At 32.5% G+C, this 21,603-nt stretch overlaps 1 protein-coding gene across 2 annotated transcripts; it reads left to right on the top strand.

The window, feature by feature from the left end:
* The first annotated feature begins 178 nt into the window (after positions 1-178).
* On the top strand, positions 179-19,259 carry LOC134276191 (son of sevenless homolog 2-like). 2 transcript variants are annotated; one of them, XM_062758468.1, is made up of 24 exons: positions 179-549; positions 1,457-1,717; positions 4,474-4,557; positions 5,605-5,685; positions 6,110-6,310; positions 6,554-6,694; positions 7,135-7,245; positions 7,356-7,454; positions 7,583-7,713; positions 7,886-8,016; positions 8,929-9,117; positions 10,556-10,679; positions 11,083-11,166; positions 12,224-12,436; positions 12,810-12,935; positions 13,353-13,509; positions 13,650-13,751; positions 14,211-14,366; positions 14,606-14,788; positions 15,312-15,423; positions 15,703-15,872; positions 15,965-16,081; positions 17,240-17,462; positions 17,635-19,259. In XM_062758468.1, the coding sequence occupies exons 1-24, from the start codon at positions 475-477 to the stop codon at positions 17,997-17,999; spliced, it is 3,636 nt and encodes a 1,211-aa protein (XP_062614452.1). In that variant the 5' UTR covers positions 179-474; the 3' UTR covers positions 18,000-19,259. The 2 variants fall into 2 exon arrangements, with proteins under 2 accessions (XP_062614452.1, XP_062614453.1); XM_062758469.1 differs by lacking the exons at positions 179-549; positions 1,457-1,717; positions 4,474-4,557 and adding an exon at positions 5,202-5,473.
* The last annotated feature ends 2,344 nt before the right edge of the window (positions 19,260-21,603 follow it).

Consider the following 21,603-nt stretch of genomic DNA (forward strand, 5'->3'; position numbering starts at 1 on the left):
TCCAAGATGTTTCGTGAGGTTTTAAACCGTTGTAGTTCATAGTACAATAATTGTCTAAAATATGAAACACGAGCCAATGCATAAATAAAGCATTTTTTAACAACATATCAACATACCATTAAAAAAAATCAATAATAAAAAGTTTTAGGAGGTCAGGTGCGAAGCATGCGCGGTAGCTCTTGACAAATTAACTTCCTGTTCGGGATTCGCGGAAGCTCTGTCGAAAAGGCTATATTATCTCATTGTAGTCGAGCCGTGGTAACAAAATGTGATGTATATTGTTTTTAGAGTCACTATGTATGCAACTGCCACAAGGCAGTTGTCTGTTTTACGACATAAATATACACAATTTGTGCGAAGTTGAAGGTCATGTTGGCTTATTCACTTCTATAGAATATTTATGCAAAAAGAAACAAAAAGAATCATCATGGTTTCATGAATTTGTCAAATGCGGATTAGTTCTTAACAGTAGGAATGTTTCCTCCAAGTTTTCCTGAAAACTTCAACGCACAAGAGTGGAAGGGTATATTTGTTCAAGCTCTTGAAAATGTAAGTCCAGGAATACGATTTCGAAGTGTTTATATTCATTTTGAATGCATGACATATTATATTAAACTAGTTATTGTATCATGGGAGGTTGGTATGAATATGAACATGATGTTGTAAGGTTATTTGATAATTTGAAAGAAGTCCAACACAACTAATCATCTCTTGTAATAAAATCATTAAAAATAGTCGGATGTGTCATTTTACCACCCTATAATCATGATAATGGCTAATGACAAATCATTTTGGATAATGATTTATCCTTTTAAAGTATTTTAGTGGTTGCATGCAAAGATTTCTGCAAAATCAAACAAAAGAATCTTGAAAGTAAAAAAAACTTAGTTGTTGCAAAGGTCTAGTTGGCAATGTAATGCACAAAGGACCAATATAAGTAGTTAGAACATTTTTAAAAAATGAATGCATTTTACCTGCTTTAAAGATAGAATTTGTCCAATGTGTTGGCAAAGTAGAAAAGGTAAAAGGAGTTTCACTCGGGTCCTTGGACTTAGTTTTTAAGAAGATTGAGTCCAAGCGAAATTTGATGTATTCACAAAATAATGTGAAGTCCCAATTAGCATTGTTTCACTGCAGTGTTTATCTTTTTACTCTCTATCCAAACAGCAATAAAACCTCTTTTTTACCATGTTTCATCATGTTCATGTAAAATATTATGTAGAGGTAACCATTGAGCTTTATCCCCAAATTCAGGCATATAAATTAATTGATAAAATAAGTATCCTGACCCCATACATTTGTTTGAATTCAATTATTAAAAGAAAAATCCTGCTATTGTGATCATAAGAAAATAATTTATTAAAAGTGTTCAAGTGTACGTAGCACATGTTGTGAAAAGTATTGCTTATTGTTAAGGTAATTTGTATGTAACTAATATATTTTATTATACTTATAGGTTCAGTACCAAGTTCATCCCACATTGATAGCTAAAGCGGATGCTTTGGAGTACATAGAAAGCCTGATCATAAGTCTCCTGGGAACGTTGTGTGCTGCCCAGCCCCACACAGTCCAGGATGTCACGGACAGAGTCAACAAGACCTTCCCTGATCCGATCGATAAGTGGGCAAATAGGGATGCGAATATTGCTCTGGAAAAGGGCAAGAAGAATTCCAGTATAGTGCTTCCTGTGGAGAAAATTCATCAGGCTCTCATAAAGGTACTTTTCTTTTTAACTGATGAAAAATCACCCCAAATTTTTTTTAGTCCTGTTCAGCCTTTCATAATCATGCACTCTGGATCTGGTCAGTTTTCATGAGACTGTTGCTGTCCAGGTTGGATAAATTATACTGTATATAAATAAACAAATAAAGTTAACTCCTATCACTTGCCTACAGAATGAATAGAATGGAACATGGTTATGGTATGAATTTTTAGACAAGTATGGTTTGCATGCTGCAATTATGGTCTTTTTCTGTTAATTATTATTTTAATAAAGTTGATATTTATAACAGAATTAAATAGCAGATATGAGATTCAAAATTAAAGTTATATAGAAACAAAATTTTTCAATGCATGGCAGCCAGGATGTACAGGGCTTATTGACACTGACAATGTTATGATTTTTAAAAAAAAAATGAAAATGTCTGCAAGTGCATCCACATTTTAAAGTTTTTTTGTAAACAAGTTTAATTAGTATTTATTAAGTCAGAGTGCACTCGCCCAGGGTACCAATGTTAGTCCATTAGTCTCTTACTAATAAATTGATTGGAGTGGATAGACATCACTTGACCAATCAGCAATTGTTTTTCATGAAATACGATTTCTGTGTTTGGGATTATCTTGACTTTTTAATCTTGGGTTATGAAAAAAAAACAAAGACCATAAGGTAACAATATACCATTCTATGAATAGCAGAATGAATATGTTGAGGATGTAGATTTGCACTTCAATGTTGTGGTCATAGTTATTATGAAGTTATGAAGAGAACATTCTAAACTAAGAATGGTAAAGCAATCTTCTTACAGATTTGATTCAAATTTAGTAAAACTTGTTTGACAGGTAGACTAATATATAGAAAAAATCTCATGTTTAGAAACATGATGTTGTCAAGGGTATAAAAAAATAACAATCTGTGACTGAAAATCTTTCCAAATTGTATGCAGCCTACAGTTATAGACTTCAGTAAAACTTTGTGCAAGATAAGAAAACCTTAGTCTTAAGATACTTGTATATAAATGTTAAATTTACAAAAATGGGGGCATTTAACTCTATACAGTAGAGCTACAATCTCATCAGAGATTATCTTTTGTAGAAAGACTTTGTCACAGTACAAAAAGGTGCAATTAAAAACTTAAAAGTGTAGTACATGTAGTTGAACTGTCGAAAGAGAAATAAGTTTGTCAGATCAATCTAAAGAAAGAATTGTTTATGTAAAGTGTTGGGTTTATATTACTAGATACATGAAATATTGATTTTGATCTTTGTTGTTTACAAATTGAAGTTTTAAGTTTTCAGAAAATACACAATATTTCATAACAGAAGCCTTGAGATAAACATTTAGATGTCACATGTTTATTGACACACAAAGATAAAATAGACATTACAGAACTGTACTTAAGAGGGCAGGATGCTAGTAGTCTGCATAGGAAGGTTATTTTGTCTTATCAACTGCTACAGTCGTTGTGGTTAAATAGTTGTAACGTATAAACTTCCTCTACATCACAAACGTAGGTCGGGGCTGTACAGGGAGATAATGCAGTGTAAGGTCAGCTGTGACGTGTGACCTACTTATGACAGTACATGGACCACTTAGCTGGAGAGAGGACTGCTATGTAGAAAAAATATAAAGAATGTTAAACATCTGTTTACATTTTTTTTATTAGATAATGTACCGGTAGAAGATGGAGTTAAAACTGTCAAATATTTATTTATTTCATTAGTTTACTACCAAAATTATAACTAAAATAAAAAAAGAAAGGATAGAATCTTAATCACTATATTATTTACCGTGGTAAGTAAAATGGGAACTGTCTAGTCCCTAAATTGACAGACTTTGTATAAGTACAAACAGAGTAGAAGGCATGAACTTTGTCTTAACTCGATCAAGTAGAAGCACAATGAATCCAAAGGGTAACACTGTTTATTTTTCTTGGTGATTTACAGTAAACTACTTCGTCAGTAGGCTGTGACATGATGTTAGACTTGTATCTGTGCAGGTGCATGAAAGAAGAGGGGTCCTTGGTTCTCTTTGAATAGTGGCTGAATCAGAAAAGGATGTTTTGAAAGCAGAATGAAAGACAGGCTCTTTTTGAACATGATTTAAGTTGAAAAATGACCCCAGATTTGATCATTCCTCTCTCTTTTGGTGCCCTGCATAAGGGACACATAGCTTTCCTATATTGTGATACTTTAAACCAACTATTATTCCCGAGTTGTCAGTTTGAAATTGATTTGCAAGGATTAATTGTCGTGACTGAGGAAACATTCTCTTTTAGTATAAAAACTTAATAAATGGTTTGGAGTGATTAATATTCTCGAGTTAAAGTAAGTCGCGAAACTAGTCAATAGTTTTCGCTCGTGAATAAGAACAGTTTACAGTGTAGTACTTTCGCACCAATGTCCACTGGCAAACATTTTACATATCTCATTATGCCCATTAACTTATTGATAAACTAGTGTTTACCACAGTACTTGCTGTGAGGTCACAGCCAAGGTCAAGGTTACAGAGAACATGATATATTTTCTTTGATTTAATTTCAGCTTGATCCCCTTTTAATCTTTTTATTCTAGAAGTCTGATTGATTTTTGTTATAACCACTATGCAGTATATATGCAGAATTAATGAAAATTGTACTCCCTAACCCTGCATGAAAATAGTTGAAGCACAAGTCAGAAAGTATTATTTTTGTTTTTATACCTAAAGAAATAATGACTACCTTCATCATGTTCATTCCTGATTGTCTTTACTTGCAGGATGTCCTGGGCTACAAAATTGAGCATAGTGTGACCTTGTATATTGTGGCTGTACTAGAATACATTGCTGCTGATATCCTAAAGGTAGGTCTGTCTGTATGTTCATCCTCAAGGTCTGTCCAGGAAAGAGAGGGGCTATGTTTAAAAGTTTCTTAAAATTAAAATATGCATTAAAATATGTTCCATAGCATTTCAAAAACATTCAAGGCATGAATTATTATCAAAGAAAAGATATCCTAAGTATATGTTTTAAGCTCCTTTTCACCCATTTTAGTATTAAAAGGGCATATTATTAATTTTGATTTGGAAAGTACTTTAAATGTGTTACATTTAGCGGTGTATTCTTTACACATTTTTGGCAGAAAGCTAAATCCACTAAATCAAGTACATCACTAAATGACTTGTAAATCAAACATTTATGTCTAGCACATTGAGATAGCGTTTAATCAAATCTATGCTAACTTATAGAAAATTTAATTTCTGCCAAATATTATACACACCAAATTTAATACATTTACAGTGTGTTGATTATGTTGATAAAGGAAGATATTTAAGATTTACACATACTTATCACATACTATACTACAGTACTTAGTAGGGTTTTCATTGGTTATTGTTGTATAAATATTCTATTATATGTGTCCAGTTCAGATGACAAGTTGTCCTTTGTTTATTAAATATGTATAAATGTGAAACAGTAAACATATATATACACAACACTATTGATCGTGTATGCAGTCATGTATATTTTTGTTTCAATAAAGACAAATTGCATCATCATGTCTCAAAATCGTTGTAAGCTAGACTTGAGTGATATTGTCAGGAATCTCAGACAAAGTGGATATTAATCTGTTGATATAGAGGGACTGTAAATTTATTATAATGGAATTTACCTGACATTAATATGAGTTCCACAAATAGGAGGAAGTTATGGCTACCCTACTCAGTGATGAAACTCGTAGGTTTCCTCATGGGTCAAATTAATACCTTAAAGAAAAGGGTAATGGTCATTTACTTTGTTGTAATGTGTGAGCTCCAGTAATATTCTCATATGATATGTTACCTTTGTGTAAATGGAGTTATTTCAATGCATATTTATATTATTATTTACATGTTTCTTTTTTTTAATAGCTGACTGGAAATTATGTGAGAAATATAAAGCACACAGAAATCACATATCAGGACATCAAGGTGGCAATATGTGCAGATCAGGTATCTATTTTTCTAAATAACCACTTAGTTAATCAGATGAATTTAATTGATATTTATCTTTATAAACTACCAGTACTTTTCATAAAAGAGAAAACATGAACAAGCTTTGTGTATAAAATTACACAGTGGGGACAATTTTACAAAAACTGAAAATTGTGTGACATTGAAAATCTGATGTGCTGAAATACACAAATAAATGATTAGCAATAAATATTGTCTGGAAAAAATATTATTTCAGAAGTTAATACTATGTTTATCTAGATATTTCAAGAAAAAGTATTTTAAGACAAAAGACAAGGCTACTTCATTTTACAAACAAACTGACTGACATGATTTTGCTTTTGTACAAACCCATTACGTACAAACCATGGAATGCAATAATATCACAGCTTAAGTCTGTTTTTGTTCTCTGTCCTGTGTACAGGTGTTGATGGACATGTTTTCCCCGGAGGAGGACGTGTCCCTCCCTCTGGTGGAGGAGCCTATTGGTTTGAGGACCGAGGCTCAGTCCTATGAGGACATTGTTAAGGATTTCATCTTTGAGGAGACTCAGTACATGAGGGACCTCAGCCAAATCATTAAAGTTTTCAGAGCTCCCTTTGTTAAGCATTTTCCAACCAGCAAGGTAGAACATATTCAATGATTGTAATTCTATACATTGAGTGGCATAAAAGTTATTTAAGGTTGTAATATGTTTTTATGATAATTAAAGGAATCACATCATCCATCTGTCTGCTTTTAAACACTTTATTGTGACATGATAACTCAAAAAGTTTTCAAATTTTTGAAAGAAATATTTTAGTATATACATGTATATGTTATTATCATAAGAACAAGTCACCCATTACAATATAATTGGCTATTTCAGGATCTGGAGATAATATTCAGCAATATATTGGACATTTATGAGTTTACAGCCAATCTACTGAGTTCTGTAGAGGAGCAGGTCGAGGTGGCTGCTGAGAATGAGACGCTGACTGTAGGAATCAGCTTCCTGGACATGGCAGAGGTAGCAAAAAGTGGAGGGGGAGGGGCGGTTATCTTTAACAGGGGAGGATCTGTTATCATTAACAAAAGTCAATTATATACTGTAAACCAACTATTATTCCTGTCATCTTTAATTCGCGATTCGTCAGTTTGAAATCAATCCGCGACAATTAATTTTCGCGACTAAGGAAATATTCTCTACAAATACTTTTAAAAAATATTGGTTACCGGCGATTAATTTTTGCGAATTCAAGGAGGTCGCAAATATTTCTCGCACATAAATAAAAGTTGGTTTACAGTATTGCACTAACCGAATTGTGTAACTAATGAACATGATTATTTCTTACTAGACATTTTTTCTAGTATGGTGTGAAGTGAAAGGAAAACAAGTGTTTGTGTCTTTTTGAGAAAGATCTGGCAGATAAAATTATAAAAAAGAAAATAACATTGTATGGTTTGTAGGAGGAGGAATTCAGTGTTTATGAGAAGTATGTAGATGATATGTTATCTCCAAGAGGAAAGGAGAGACTGTACACACTGATGCAGAGAGATGACCTTACGAGAACTCTGGAGGTCAGTATGCAACTACACAAATTACTTCCTGTGTAGGTTTTGGTCTTCTGTATAAACTGTTGTACGCTTTTAATTGGTAAATCTAAAATGTATTATAATTTTTTATGTAGGATGAGGGTCATGGATTCAAAGATGCTGTCAAATATGTCTTGCCAAAGCTGCTACTAGGGCCAATATACCACTGTCTTCATTATTTTGAAGTCATTAAGGTAAGGAACATGTACTCAACAAACTCTTCACTTCTTACTTCAGCTACATGTAGCAAAATAGTCATAAATGTTCATGTTTTAAGAAAAAAAGCTAAAGTCTTAAGTTTTGTGTTATTGATGTTTCTCAGGGTTTAACAAATGTGAGTCAAAATGAAGAAGATTTAGAGTTTCTGGAACAGGCCAATGGGTTACTAGCATCATTACGATCTGTTTTGGAAAGCCGGATAAAAAATGGCAATCTTCCCAGAACAAAACCCTGGTAAGAAAATTATATCTCTGTATTAAAGAAGGTAATTACCTGAAACCCTAAATTATGACATTCTTTAAGTCAAAATTTAATGTTTAAATGCCATTTAAAGAGGCACATGCGAATAATGGCTTGATACTTTATGAGATATCCCAATGCAGTACCTATAATCTTGTCGTTGTAGGGAGACGTCACTGAGATTACAAGGCAGGACTGGGATTCAACAAGTTGTACAAAAGATGTCTGAACTACAGAAAAGTATAGATGGATGGGAGGGCAAGGATATCTGGCAGAGCTGTAGTGAATTTATTCTGGGTATGTACAGTGTTTTGTGTAGATGTGATATTGCAAAGTAGTTTAGTCTAGTACATGAAATATTGTACAATGTTCATGTAAATGTATTTGTCAAAGTAAAAGTAAATTCAGGAAAAATGTAACACACCAAGTAAATGTGAAACAAGATCACATCACCCAAGTTCTGATTTCTTTGCATTGGTTGCCAGTGGAATTCCGCATCCAGTATGAAATATTAATAACAGTATTTAAAGCACTGCAAGGGACGACACCGTCATATATAAAAGACCTTGTTAATTTTTATTTCCCTTCGAGATCATTGCATTCAGAGAATTCCAGGTGTTTAGTTCAACCTCATGCTCGAACCAAGTCATATGGAAATCGTTGTTTGATGTTAGCGCAGCTGCACTCTGGAATAGTCTCCCATCAGTTATGAGACATGAACAAAATCTTAACAGTTTTAAAAAGTGTCTAAAGACTCATTTCTTTAAAATGGCTTTTTATCATTGACATATAAATATTATTGAAATTTTTATGTTCCTGTCTAAGCACACTTTATGGACTCTTTTTATTTTGTAATACTATTTTATGATTTGTGGCTATTTAGTATCTCAATTTAATGATGTACCGGGTACATAGTTGTGCCTACTTTCACAATTTTAGGGGCTAATTTTTAGATAATTTTTATAATTGTTTTCATTACTTTTCTAACTATATGTCTAATTTCAGATTCTTAATTATGTTCCAATTATTGTATATTTTTATCTTTATTTTTAATGTTTAAGCGCTTTAGAGTAATTTTAATTATATTTAGCGCTATACAAATTTATAATAATAATAATAATAATAAATGACTTTTTAAAGCAGGTTCGTACACTGAATTAAACCTTTATTGATCGAGTATGTTTCAGTCTTATAACCATGTCTTTTTAGATGGAGTTCTCATGAAACATGCCAAGGGAAAACCAACAGAGAGACATGTGTTTCTGTTTGACGGTCTGATCATCCTGTGTAAGCCAAACATAAAGAGATCTTCTGTAACCTACCCCACGGGAGACTTCAAACTGAAAGAGAAGTTCCACATCCGTAAAGTGGAGATCAGGGACAAAGAGGACACAGATGGTAGGTTAATGAGCTCACTAGAACTGAATGCTCAAGTGAACTTCTTGGATCAGAAAGTAACTGATATCTGTCAATCTGTCATGCGAAAATCATTCAATTCATTACTCTTAGGGGTAGGGCAAGGTCACAACAGGGGATCAAACTTATAGATTACAAAGAAATTTATTGGAAATATCTTTTTTAAAAAATCTCTATAATAGGAAAAATATTGAAATTAAGGTAGGTCCGTACTTTCAGAATTTTCTGTCAAACTGTTTATTTTTCGATTTGAAAATCTTGAATAAGTCATAATCTAACAAAAACACCCATAAAAAACATATCTTTGCAGGTTAATTTTCATGCAACATGTCTCGGAGTATATACCTCTAAAAATTCAACAGCCAAAATTCAATATGTAGAAGTGTAACATCATATTTTATTTAGCTATGTACCAAATCACATCCAATTATTGTTAAAACTAAGGAAAATCATAAATATTCATTTGTCAAGAAAATATTTGAAATTTCTATTTGAAAACACTAAAAAATTGATGTTGATTCTGTCAAAATCTTTCAGAGAAAAAGCTCAAAATATCTTTATTTTAAATATTCCACAAAATCTTATATGTTTATATGCTATCATTTCTTTACAATTATTTAGAATTATATCTAAGGTTAGCGAAAAAACATACTTTATTATGGTTGACCAGAAAAATTTCACAAAACAGCCTTTTGAACACCTATACCCCCATTTTTGGAATATCTATTTTTTCAATCGTTCTTCGCAAAACTTATAAAAAAGTAAATTTAAAAAGATGATATAGGCTAAAAATTAAAGATAAATAGATCTCAAGTTATTTTGTTAAAAAAAATTAAAAAGCTTTAGGTCCATAAAGGCAATTAAGAATTCTCTGTCTGTGTATGTACTAAATTACATATAGATCCTATGGACAGAGTGCAAAGTGGTTATTCCTATAAATAATGTACATTAAATGTTTTGTGTGTACAATGACACTATAATAAACAAATATATAGTTGCTATATTATTTTCAATCATCAAAAAAGATTTTATTTCAATAGACAAGGATAATCAAAATTTTATATTGGTGTGTAAAATTAAAACCGGATCCATAAAAGTATGGACCTGCCTTAAGTCATATTACATGTTTTATGCAAGCATCCTGAGATAGTGCAGATACAAGTTTGGTCAAATCATAACCTCTTGGGGCCATAACAAACAAAGTTATACATGAAAATGATTTTATGATAAACAAAATTACCACTGAACAGGTGTAAACAATGCCAAAAGTAAGACAGTAAATCATTTTAAGTTAAATGAACATGCAAATAAAAAATTTATTCTTACTATATTTGAATTTCGTTATCTGAAAATTTGAACAGTTTGATTTTCCCCAAGTTAAAGAATGTTTACATTAATTTTCCTATTTTTTTCCTTTCAGAACTTAAAAATTGGTTTTTGATAGTACCCAGGGATCACCCCAATAACAGTGTGGCTTTGTCTGCCAAGTCTGCAGAGGAAAAGAGTAACTGGATGGCTGCCCTGATATCACTACAGACAAGGAGGTTTGTCACTGACACAAAAAGATTCTGATGAAATGAATAATACTGTATAAGTGGAAATCTTAGCGAGACGCAAATTTAGCGATTTCTACTTAAAATCTTTATTTTTAGCGAGAAGTAATTTTAGCGATTTTAAACTGCAAACTAACGAAGCTGTTACAAATAATACACAATTAATTTTTAGCAATATTCAATTTTAGCAATGTCAGCATCCTCGCTAATAATGCCAAAATTAAATCCTTGCTAAAAATTCTACTTATACGGTATTAAACTTTATGACCATGATAAGCCAAATAGGTTTTGTCTTAGCACAAAAGTCATTTGTATTTTGAATGAGAGCAATAGTGCTTTATCATTGTAAATCTTACTGAACAATATTCTAAGTAAGATGACATGACCATTTCAGTATGCTGGAGAGGAGGTTAGACAGCATCCTAAAGGAGGAGGAGCGGGATCGACCTCTTATACTGCCCCCTCCAGAAACCTACAGGTAAGTCATCAAGGTCACAAATCCAGGTAGAAAGATTAATATAAATATTCATAGATTTTGCACAGTTTACCTGCCTTAATAAATTCAAGTAACATCTGTTTACCTGCAGGTGCTACTTTTTCTAATATGGAAAGATCTATATACTTGTAAATTAAAATGTTTGGTCAGCCAGAATTTGATGCAAATTGACATAATTTTCACAGAAATTATTGTGTGATCTGTGTGCTCTTATTGTGTGATGTGTTTAGAAATTTTTGGTGAATGTCAATTTGTGTTCTTATCATGCAAATTTCAAATGCAAAGAAATATAAAATAAAATTGAAATTTTCTGCTAAATAATATTAATAATTTATTCGTGAATTCATATGAAATATAACAAACAAAATCAAATAAATGCACATTGTGTTGACATAAAAAAAAGCAAATGAATATGATTCAGTCAAATTTGAAAAAAAAAATTAGTTCCTGCAGGAAAAAGGAAAACCCTCATTTTTTTGCATGAACAGTAACAATACATTTTTTAGTGACTGGAAACAATGTGTGTTTATGTGCATCATCTGTTAATGAGTCAGATTTAATACTGATGAAGTCACAGGGATCACTTTAATGGAAAATAGACTTTTGTATGAAAATAATGTTGTTATTTAATATAACAGGAAATAACAGTTGTTTTGTTTTAAAGTCTTTAAGTGTTCTACTGTTTTACAGTGTAAAATTAGTCAAGTATGTTTAATAATAAGCCAGTAGTCATAATTTTTTGCTTAAATTTTATTGTCTCTTTGATAAGTACCAATTTTGGCTCACATTTTATTTACTTTTTTTAAGTATAAAGAGACTCGCAATTCTTGTCCAGCTTGAATTGTACAGTTTCATATGCATAACTACTCAGCACATCACCAACCACAAAATCAAATCCCCAGAAACCAATATTTTTTCCTCAAACTTCTAAAATTTACAGCCATGAAATTGTGATTTTACAGTTTACAAACAAACAATTAAAACATCACCATTTTTACATATATTGAAATTGTAAATAAGATGTCAATTTTTGTTACAGATTTGCAGAGAAGGACACTACAGACAATATAGTGATGGAGGAAACAGGATCCTCCCCTACTGAGATCCCCCTCATCAAAGGAGGGACCTTACTGAAGCTGATTGAGAGGCTGACGTACCACATGTATGCAGACCCCAAGTTTGTGAAGACCTTCCTCACGACCTTCAGGTCCTTCTGTACACCACAACAGCTGCTGGATCTGCTGATTGAAAGGTAAACCATCATGGCCATAAAGTCATGGTAGATGTTACATTTCAGGCATATATGGGTTTGATAAACAACTTTTATTTCCACATCAATTTTGAAAAAGAAAAAAAAATGTTAAAAATTGATATAGTAAAACTCGTTTAGTACCAACACGGATATTGCAAATTCACGGATGAAGCAAAGTTAACTGGATCCCCGGCTATATAAATTTAACGAATTCCTTATACGGATATTAGAAATTACAGATATAGCAAAGTTATTTCATAGGTCCCAGTGACTTTGTTTAACTGAGTTTTACTGTAGATGTACTTTTGATATTTCTCCTTGAAAGGAGGTTTTCTGAAAATAAAAGCAATGGTTTACTTTGGTTTACTTTCAGGTTTAATATCCCAGATCCTCCAGAAAATCTGAAGGTGGACATAAACCAAGATGCTGATACCAATCAGCGAATTAAAGATGATCTCAAAAAATTCCGCAAGGAATACATTAAACCTGTGCAATTTAGGTACTTGTGTGACTTTTTTGTCATTGTGCTGTATGTTAATGGCTTAAATGTAAAATTAAGAAGTGCATGGTATCAAAGGTCAATCAATAAAAATATGAAGATTCTTTTATCTGTAAAATTTCTACAACACTTAAATATCTAAATATATATACCATGCAAAAAATAACTGTTCATTTGATATACAAAAGTTAATTTATTGAATGAAAATCATTTGGAGTAATGATTTCCATTTCCAAATTCAAAGGTGTATTTCTTAAACCGGTAAAATGTATTTGATATAAGTGTATGAGTCGATGCTTTCCTCAATATTATTCATTGTCTAACATGCTTTATTTTTGAATAACTTTTATTTCAGTGTTATATAGACAAAATGTGGCAGATTTTATTTTATGTTGTATATAATACATGTACTCACAGGGTTGTAAATGTTTTACGTCACTGGGTGGACCACCACTACTATGACTTTGAGAGAGACCAAACTTTGTTGTTCAAACTGAATACTTTCCTAAAAAATGTAAAGGGCAAAGCTATGAAGAAAATGGCAGAGTCTATTCTCAAGGTTGTCAGGAGGCGGGTAAGTGGAGATTACTTACTTTACAACATTTAAAGAGGAATAAAAGAGCAGTTACAAATAATGTATTTATTTGATGTTTCTGTTGATATAAAGCTCTAGGATTAGGAGTTATGTTAAACTCACCACCTCTATTTTTTCAGTTTGAGAGTGTCAGTACAGAAAGAGATATTATTCATGCCAAACCAGCCCCACCCATAGAATGGCACCTCACAAAGGACAAAGAGCAGTTTGACCTGTTAACGGTAACATCTGATATTAGTAACTTATTGAATACATGTACAGTGGAGCCTCATTTATCCGGACACTTTGGTTCCTAGTCAATTTGTCCGGATATGTGAAGCATCCGGATATCTGAATGACCAGTTAAACAAGACAAAATAACATTAAAAAATTTTGTTCCCATGAAAAGTTGTCCGGATATTGAAGCATCCGGATATCTGAAGGTCCACTGTATTATACTTCAAAGTATCTTTGGTTATACATTAGCTAATATTTGAAAAGAAAATAGATGTTTACATCTTACTGTTATAATGTTTATAATTGTAATTTAGGGCCAACCATTATCTTTCTTTTTGTTGACAATAGGGAAAAATAGAAAATTTTTCCTTTGAAATTTAAAGAAAATTCAGAAGTTTGCAAATAATGCTATCTTTATATGATTTACTGTATATATTTAATGTAATGTTTTTTTTCTGTTTCAGCTTCACCCTATTGAAATTGCTAGACAGGTTACGCTGCTAGAGTTCGACTTGTATCGAGCAGTTCAGCCATCTGAACTTGTAGGTTGTTCCTGGATGAAGGAAAACAAAAGTACTTCTTCACCCAATCTTCTCAAAATGATCAGTTTTACTAATAATGTAAGTACACATTGAATTTATCAAATAGATATAATGTAAGTACAAACAAAATGTGTCATGTAAAAAGATTTTGTATGAACAGTATTTCCAGTGGTAAATCTTTAAGTTTGGACAAAAAATATACATTTAAAAGGGCAATGTTTTTATTTTTTGGAAAAAAATCTTTACATCTTCACCCAGAATGTCATTCTTTTCTATTAAATTGAAGATTCATGTGGGATTATTGTCATTTTTTTCAGTTTATATGCTGGCTTGAGAAGTGTATTATAGAGACAGAAAACTATGATGAGAGAGTGGCAGTTGTGAATAGAACTATGGAAATTATGTTAGTGTTTCAGGAACTGAACAATTTTAATGGTGTTTTAGAAATTGTTAGTGCAATAAATTCTGCGTCTGTTTACAGACTGGAACATACGTTTGATGTAAGTATCACTCTTTAATTATTTAACCTTCAAATAATGAGACTGTTTTTTTTTCTTTTACAGAGTTGAATCTTTAAACATTAGTATTCACATATGTCTCACTCTAGAAGTAGATCATCTTTTTCATCAAGTTAATAAATCAAGGCTTTTACCGTATAAGTGGAAATTTTAGGGAGACGCAAAATTAGGGATTTGTCCTTAAAAACTGGAAATTTTATTTTTAGCGAGATGTTAATTTAGCGATTTTAAAATGCACATTAAAGTAGCTATCAGAAATAAAACGCAATAAATTTTTAGCGATATTCAATTTTAGCTATCTAGGCACCCTCGCTAAAAATGCCAAAATTAAATCCTCACTAAAAATTCTACTTATACTGTATAAATGAAATGAAATTTTTATTTTTTTCATTTTAAGGGTGTGTGTGGGTGGGTGGGATACAACTTAGATCACTATACAAAGTAGTTAAGTAATTGCTTCAACATATTAATTTCATTTTACGATATAATTTTTTTCAAATTGCAGAAAGTAAGTTACAGAAAGCAGTTTGAAGATGCCAAAGAGCTAAATGCAGATCATTTTAAGAAATACATAGAAAAACTGCGATCTATAAATCCCCCATGTGTTCCATTTCTTGGTAAGTGAAAGCAATGTTTACGTCATTCCGTGTTGCATTTCTCTTCTTCCTAAAGCGAAGATCCGAGATGTTTAAATATCTTGTTGATGTTTGATATTGACTCTTTTATTTTCAAAATTAAAATCTGCTTCTCATTCCTTGTTAAAAATTCATAATGTTATGTAATCATGGTGTTTGATAAGATGTTTAAGATTTATTTTCATTTGCTGTGCATGCATTTATATACATGTGTATGCCATTTACTAAAGCTTTATGCATATTTTATTCTTTCATTTACAGGTATGTATTTAACAAACATTTTATTAACGGAGGAGGGCAATCCAGATTTTTTGCAAAACAGACCAGACATTATTAATTTTAGTAAGCGACGGAAAGTGGCTGAAATTACAGGAGAGATTCAGCAGTATCAGAATCAGCCCTACTGTCTGACTGTAGAACTGGATATTAGGGTAAGAAATGCTACAAATTGGGAAAATGCAAAAAGAATTATTGAATTTTGGACTTTTTCCTAATGAAAGCATGGATTGCATCTGTTTTAAAGGATTTCTTTGAGAACCTAAATCCACTGGGAAACATGACAGAGAAAGAGTTCAATGATCACTTGTATGCAGGATCATTAAAACTTGAACCCCGGGGGACATTGCGACCCCAGAAATTTGTAAGTAAAATGTGTTTCAACTTAAAGTCAGGCCATCCTTAAAAAATTATTTGTTTGGAATTGCCACCTGGAGGGTTTCAGACACAGGAGGGAGGGAAATTATCTTTTTTTAAATTGAAGGTAAATTTTAAATTTTTTATAAAAAAAATCTCAGTAAACAGTAAATACATTTTCTGACTTTAAAAAAAGTATCTACCATCAACAGAAAAACCAAATTTTACATAGACCTGACACTTTATTTCAGTGTTTTGTATGGTGCATGTGTTACATATAATGGGCAAAAAAAAAAAAAGATTAAATAAAAAAAAATCGTCCTACTTTTGGTCAATAAAATTTTTTCAGGAGGGGTCATTTCAGTGAGGCGGGAGGCAATTCCAAACAAACTATAATTTTATTTTGGCCTCATTGACAGAAAAATACTTCATTTATGGAAAATTCCTAGTACATTATAAATTAGGTCGAAGGCTCAAGTGAGCTTTTCAAATCAAAATTTGTCCTTTGTCTGTCATTATTATTGTAAACATCGTCTTCGTCATCAACTTTTCACATTCAAATCACTGTACTAATTTAGTAGTAATAGGAGTAGCAGTTGTCTGAGAATTATGGACTAACATTATTTGTTGAAACCTGAATAAAGGAGTTTTAAGTTTTAAATGGGAAGAAGAAAAAAATCTCAATAACCTTAGGGCCATGTTTATTTATATAAATGTACATGTATTGTATAAGACTCTTTATTCTAGGGGTAGGTTGGAGTCACAATTGCATATCAAGGTTTTATTTGCGCCCTTGGGTAGGGTTGAGACACAGTAATAAAAGTATCAAATTTTAACATAGGAATATACAGGGGAAAATCTTCTTCATAAAAGCATGGTCATGAAAAGTGATATTTATATGCAAGCATCCTGTGGTGGTGTAGATTAAATTTTTTCAAATTATGGTCTGGGATGGGGTTAGGGTTTGGAAAAGGAAGGACACTGTTCTGAATAACAGCAGGGCCATGTTAACAAGATGGGCATAGGCCAACTGTTTTTCCCTCCATATACATGTAGTCAAACAGAAATCAATGTAATTTGAAATTTTTAAGTGTGTAGCTTGCTCAGTGCTCATCCATCTTTCAGCTGGAATAATCCTTCAAATTACACATTCTTTTTCTTTCAGCCAAAAAGGTATGATTATTCCTTGAAGTCTCCAGGCATTAAGCCCAACTCCCTGAGAGCCTCCACGAGGGGTCACTTCTTCCCACTGCTGCCCTCTGGCACGGGCTACAGGATTCTGAATGACACAGAGGAACCAGAACCACAGTCCCCTCTACAAACCTCCCCTCCCTGCTCCCCAACAGATGTGTTTGAGCCTGCCTCTCCCACAAAGCCTGGCAATTCAGGTAATCCATTGAAGTTTGATGCAGAAATTATGTCTAACACAATTATTTTCATATTTTGTAAAATTATATATAAAAAAATTCTAGTCATTTCTATTAATGTAGACATTAATATTAAGAAATTCCAGACATCCATTCATAAATCATTTTATATCAATGTTACATGTACTTTCAGATAAGTCAAATGAACCTAGTCAATTATCTGCGATACCACCCCTTCAGCCCCCTCCAAAGACACATGGGGATCGCAAAAACTTTCAGTCTCCCCCACCTCTTCCTCCTCGCATGAAACCAGGAAGGGAGACTGACCCTCCCATTCCCCCAAGGAATATCCCCCCTCCTGTGCCACCCAGACATGAACCCCAGACAACCCATCATTTTCGACCACCGAGTGCAACGTTACCCCGATCCAGTCACCGGAGTCCTAGCCAGTCAGAATTCCACCATGTCAACGGAAACAGAGACCTAGAGGAGGGTATCCCAAAACTCCCCCCTAAAACCTACCGGCTGACACACCACACAAGACAAAAGAGCAGCTAGGACTATTCTAGTGTTCTTGTTCTCAGCAATACTATTTTTATGTTGTTCACCAAAGAATGATTTCATTAGAAGTCATTTTAAAAGAATTGAAAGTCTGTATGCATGGCTGTGCCTTCTTCATTTTTCGAAAGATGATGGAAAGAAATTGTAAAACTTGTTCAACAGGCATTATGTACTGTAAAGTACAAAAAAAGCACTTGATTCACAGTTTCTCCATTGCAAACATGTAGGAGTTTGAACTTGTTTCAAGAGAGCACATTTCTTCACTTAGAATTGAACAAATGTGAAATTCATGGTTCATCAACTGTTCAATTTCTGAAAAAGTTTGGTGCAAATTCACATTACTGATTCAGGAGTTATTCATTGAAGTGACATTTCAACCTATGGATGATACCATAAAAGCTTGCCTTCCAAAGGAAATTCACTTGCTCACTGTAAAACTTGTCACATTAGTAGTGCTCAAAATGGATTTAGCTTCTGGAGATTCTTGAAAAAAAATTGTCTTTCTGTCGTGAGTTTTTTTTTTTTAAAGAAGGCTATATGATGTGGACATTGCCAAGATGCTGTTAGATGGAAAAAGAATCTACAGAACAATTTGCTGATATTATCTTAGATTTTAAGTGCCAATAAAATGTTGATGCCTATCCTGTTGTGAAATGGGAGGTGCTGGATATGTTAGGTATTCACAGATAACTAAAGATATGGCAAAAGCATGTCAATCATGTGATACAGATTCTTAAATGTGCTGAGGAGATAACAGTATATCGATGTTGAACATTGTTGAATTTTGCAATGAATTTGCCAAAGAAAAAAAATCTGTTGTTTTCATTGTTGCTTAATGAACAGTTTCAAAGAGTCATTCAGATTAAATATACAGTGATGTCTGCATATGAAACATAATGAATTTGTTTTATTCATGTTGAATGTGATTAATAAATGACTTTTCATGTGGGAGGAGTAATACTGATAAGGGGAGGCTACTCTACGCCATAGATCACAACACTGGAATCTTACCTTAAAGTGAAAGCACATGTACTAATATCTAAATTTTCTGAAGTGTGTATATTTTTAGGACATTAAGAAATATTTGAATGTAAGTCTTTTTGAAAGGAATGTATTTTTATTTTATATCAAATTGATAAATTCTGATTTTTTTTAGTTGGAGATTTCTGTTGGAAGGTAGACATTTAGTCAATGTTTTCATTTGTTTGCTAATTATGTGTACACATGTACATGTATAATACATGTAGTGTAGTTATTTTAAAGGATTTATGTATCAAGGAAAGATGAACCCATGTGTGTATGCTAGTGTTGGGTACATGTACTATATAATTCTGGAGTGCATGCATTCAGACTCAATCTTGTTTGAAAAAAAATAACATATTTTATACATGGAATTCTACAAAGTTCCTTTCTGCAAAATATCGGTTTGCTTTTGTGCACAAGTATCCAATAGTTGAAATTACCGGTACATGGAAAATGGTGTGATGCAGATGTTGATAAATCAATTTTTGATACATGTATAATGTTTTACTTGGTTAAGTCTAGATGATGTATGTCTTCACAAATTGTTTATAGTACTGAAAAAACATGTCTGATAAGCCAGTACCTCTACAACACACAAAACATGGAATGATCACTTTACATGCATTTAATTTTGTCGATTGTTAGAGACTTTTCTGATATTTAAATCTGTGGATTTTCATCTTTTACAAAGTAATAGTATTGTGATTTATGGCAAAGAAATGACCAGTCCTTCATCAGTATTAATTATGTCCTCTTATTATGGAAATAAATACTTGAAATAAGCTTAAAAGCACCATTGTTGTCTTTGAGATAATGAACTTAAGGATATCCATCCCTATTAGGACCAAATTTTCTAACCTTAAATGTCCATCAATTGCATAATACTCTGAAATTAAATTAAAGCATTTTATAGTAGAAAAGAATTGCTCATGAGAAAGTTTTAAAAAAATCACTGAGCATTAATTAATTAACAAAGATTGCGTTGAAGTCTATGGGGAAAAGCATTTTTTGAAAATCAAAATTCAAGTAATAAGAATATCTTGAAATACTGCGGTGGAAAGATGCATTGAAAAATTAGAAAAAGAATGACAATTCAAAATAATTTTCTGCCGGGATAAGTTTATTTTAATTGATTTTTTTTTATTAATTAAAACAGAAGAAGGAGATAACTTACCAAAATTTAATGCTATTAGTATTCTAAAATGTGATTTATGTCAAAATAGACGGAGGAGTATTCCACACCTATACATCTGTTATGTACTGTAAATCACTTTTTATTCGCGAGAACTTTATTTTCGCGTAATTACGCGAGACAGTGTGCACGCGAAAATTTAATTCTCGTGTATAATAGTATTCCTTAAGATTATATAGAGCAATAACCACAATTCGTGAAAATTTTGTCTCGCTAATCAAGAGTCGATGACTATCTCGCGAAAATAAGGTGTCGCGAAAATTAAGTGATCTACAGTATTCAATTTCATTGAATCTGTTGCTATTAGGGATTGAATACCTTGAATCATACTCCTTTACTATGAGCAGCAAATAGAGTCTATAATCGAATGAATAACACAGCTAGGTTAATAGAGGTGGTATTTTTAAGTTTGCCGTGCATCTTGGTAGGGTAACAGATTTTGTTTTCATATTTTATCACACATGTATGAATATGTGCTCCAGGCTTAAATACATTCAGAGCAAGACATTTTAAACTGCTGTTTCAATTAAGTCCCCCACCCCCAATATTTGAAAAAGAAATGCAATACTTCCTGCTCGATTCTTTCAGCATTGTGTGATGCTGCTTAGAACATTCAATCGTGCAGTTTTGAGATTATCCAGCTGATATACCACAGTGTCTTCATTGTTAGCACCCCCTTTTTTCTAGAATTAATCTTGGAGTACCAATTTAGAATTCTGCCCCACTGCACTATCGTTTCTTTTCCTCTCAGGTCTGAATTAATCTTGTCTTGGAAATAAATAGTGGTGTGTTTCAGGGTTTTACATATATATATAATTGTGTGACCTGCTGTTAATTGGGGGATTGGGGTTAGCGGTCATTGGGTCCTTTGTAAAGATGGGGGAGGGGGGGTTAGAGAGGAAAGAAAATTGGTAGGTATATTTGCTCCTATAAGTAGTTGTGTAACATTGTGGTTAGCATATTGTTAGCCTCGAAGGGAAATAATACTCACCCAGGATATTTTATTGCTAGGGGTTCGAATTCAACCCAAGAATTTCACATATATTTTTTTAATATTAAATACAAAAGTTTTTTGCTAGGAGAATTTTACGCAGAAATGTCTGATTTGTCACCATTTCGTAAAATCCAGTAGGAACTTTAAATATTAAATTTCCAAGAGACTGGGACTTCCATTATTTTTGAAGCTATAGGCATTCAGCATGCCTTGTACAACAATCTTTTTTCTCTGTGGACAGTGTATTTGAGCTATGAATTGGGATTATTGGTTTAAAAGTAAATTGTCAGAATTGGAACACCTCTGCATCTGAGGGAGGTATCGCTTGAAAACTGTACAAGTCAAAACTCTGAAAATTCTCTCATCAGTCATTCACAAATATAATGTAAATC

Source organism: Saccostrea cucullata, unplaced genomic scaffold, assembly GCF_032062105.1.
Source record: "Saccostrea cucullata isolate Sc308-1 unplaced genomic scaffold, CSIRO_AGI_Scuc_v1 ctg151, whole genome shotgun sequence".
Taxonomy (NCBI): domain Eukaryota; kingdom Metazoa; phylum Mollusca; class Bivalvia; order Ostreida; family Ostreidae; genus Saccostrea; species Saccostrea cuccullata.

Coding starts and splice junctions, on each gene's coding strand:
- LOC134276191 (XM_062758468.1), top strand. CDS start 475: ATGTTTCCTCCAAGTTTTCCTGAAAACTTCAACGCACAAGAGTGGAAG. Junction 4,558..5,604: donor TTGCTGCTGATATCCTAAAG/GTAGGTCTGTCT, acceptor TTTTTTTAATAG/CTGACTGGAAATTATGTGAG. Junction 5,686..6,109: donor TGGCAATATGTGCAGATCAG/GTATCTATTTTT, acceptor TCCTGTGTACAG/GTGTTGATGGACATGTTTTC.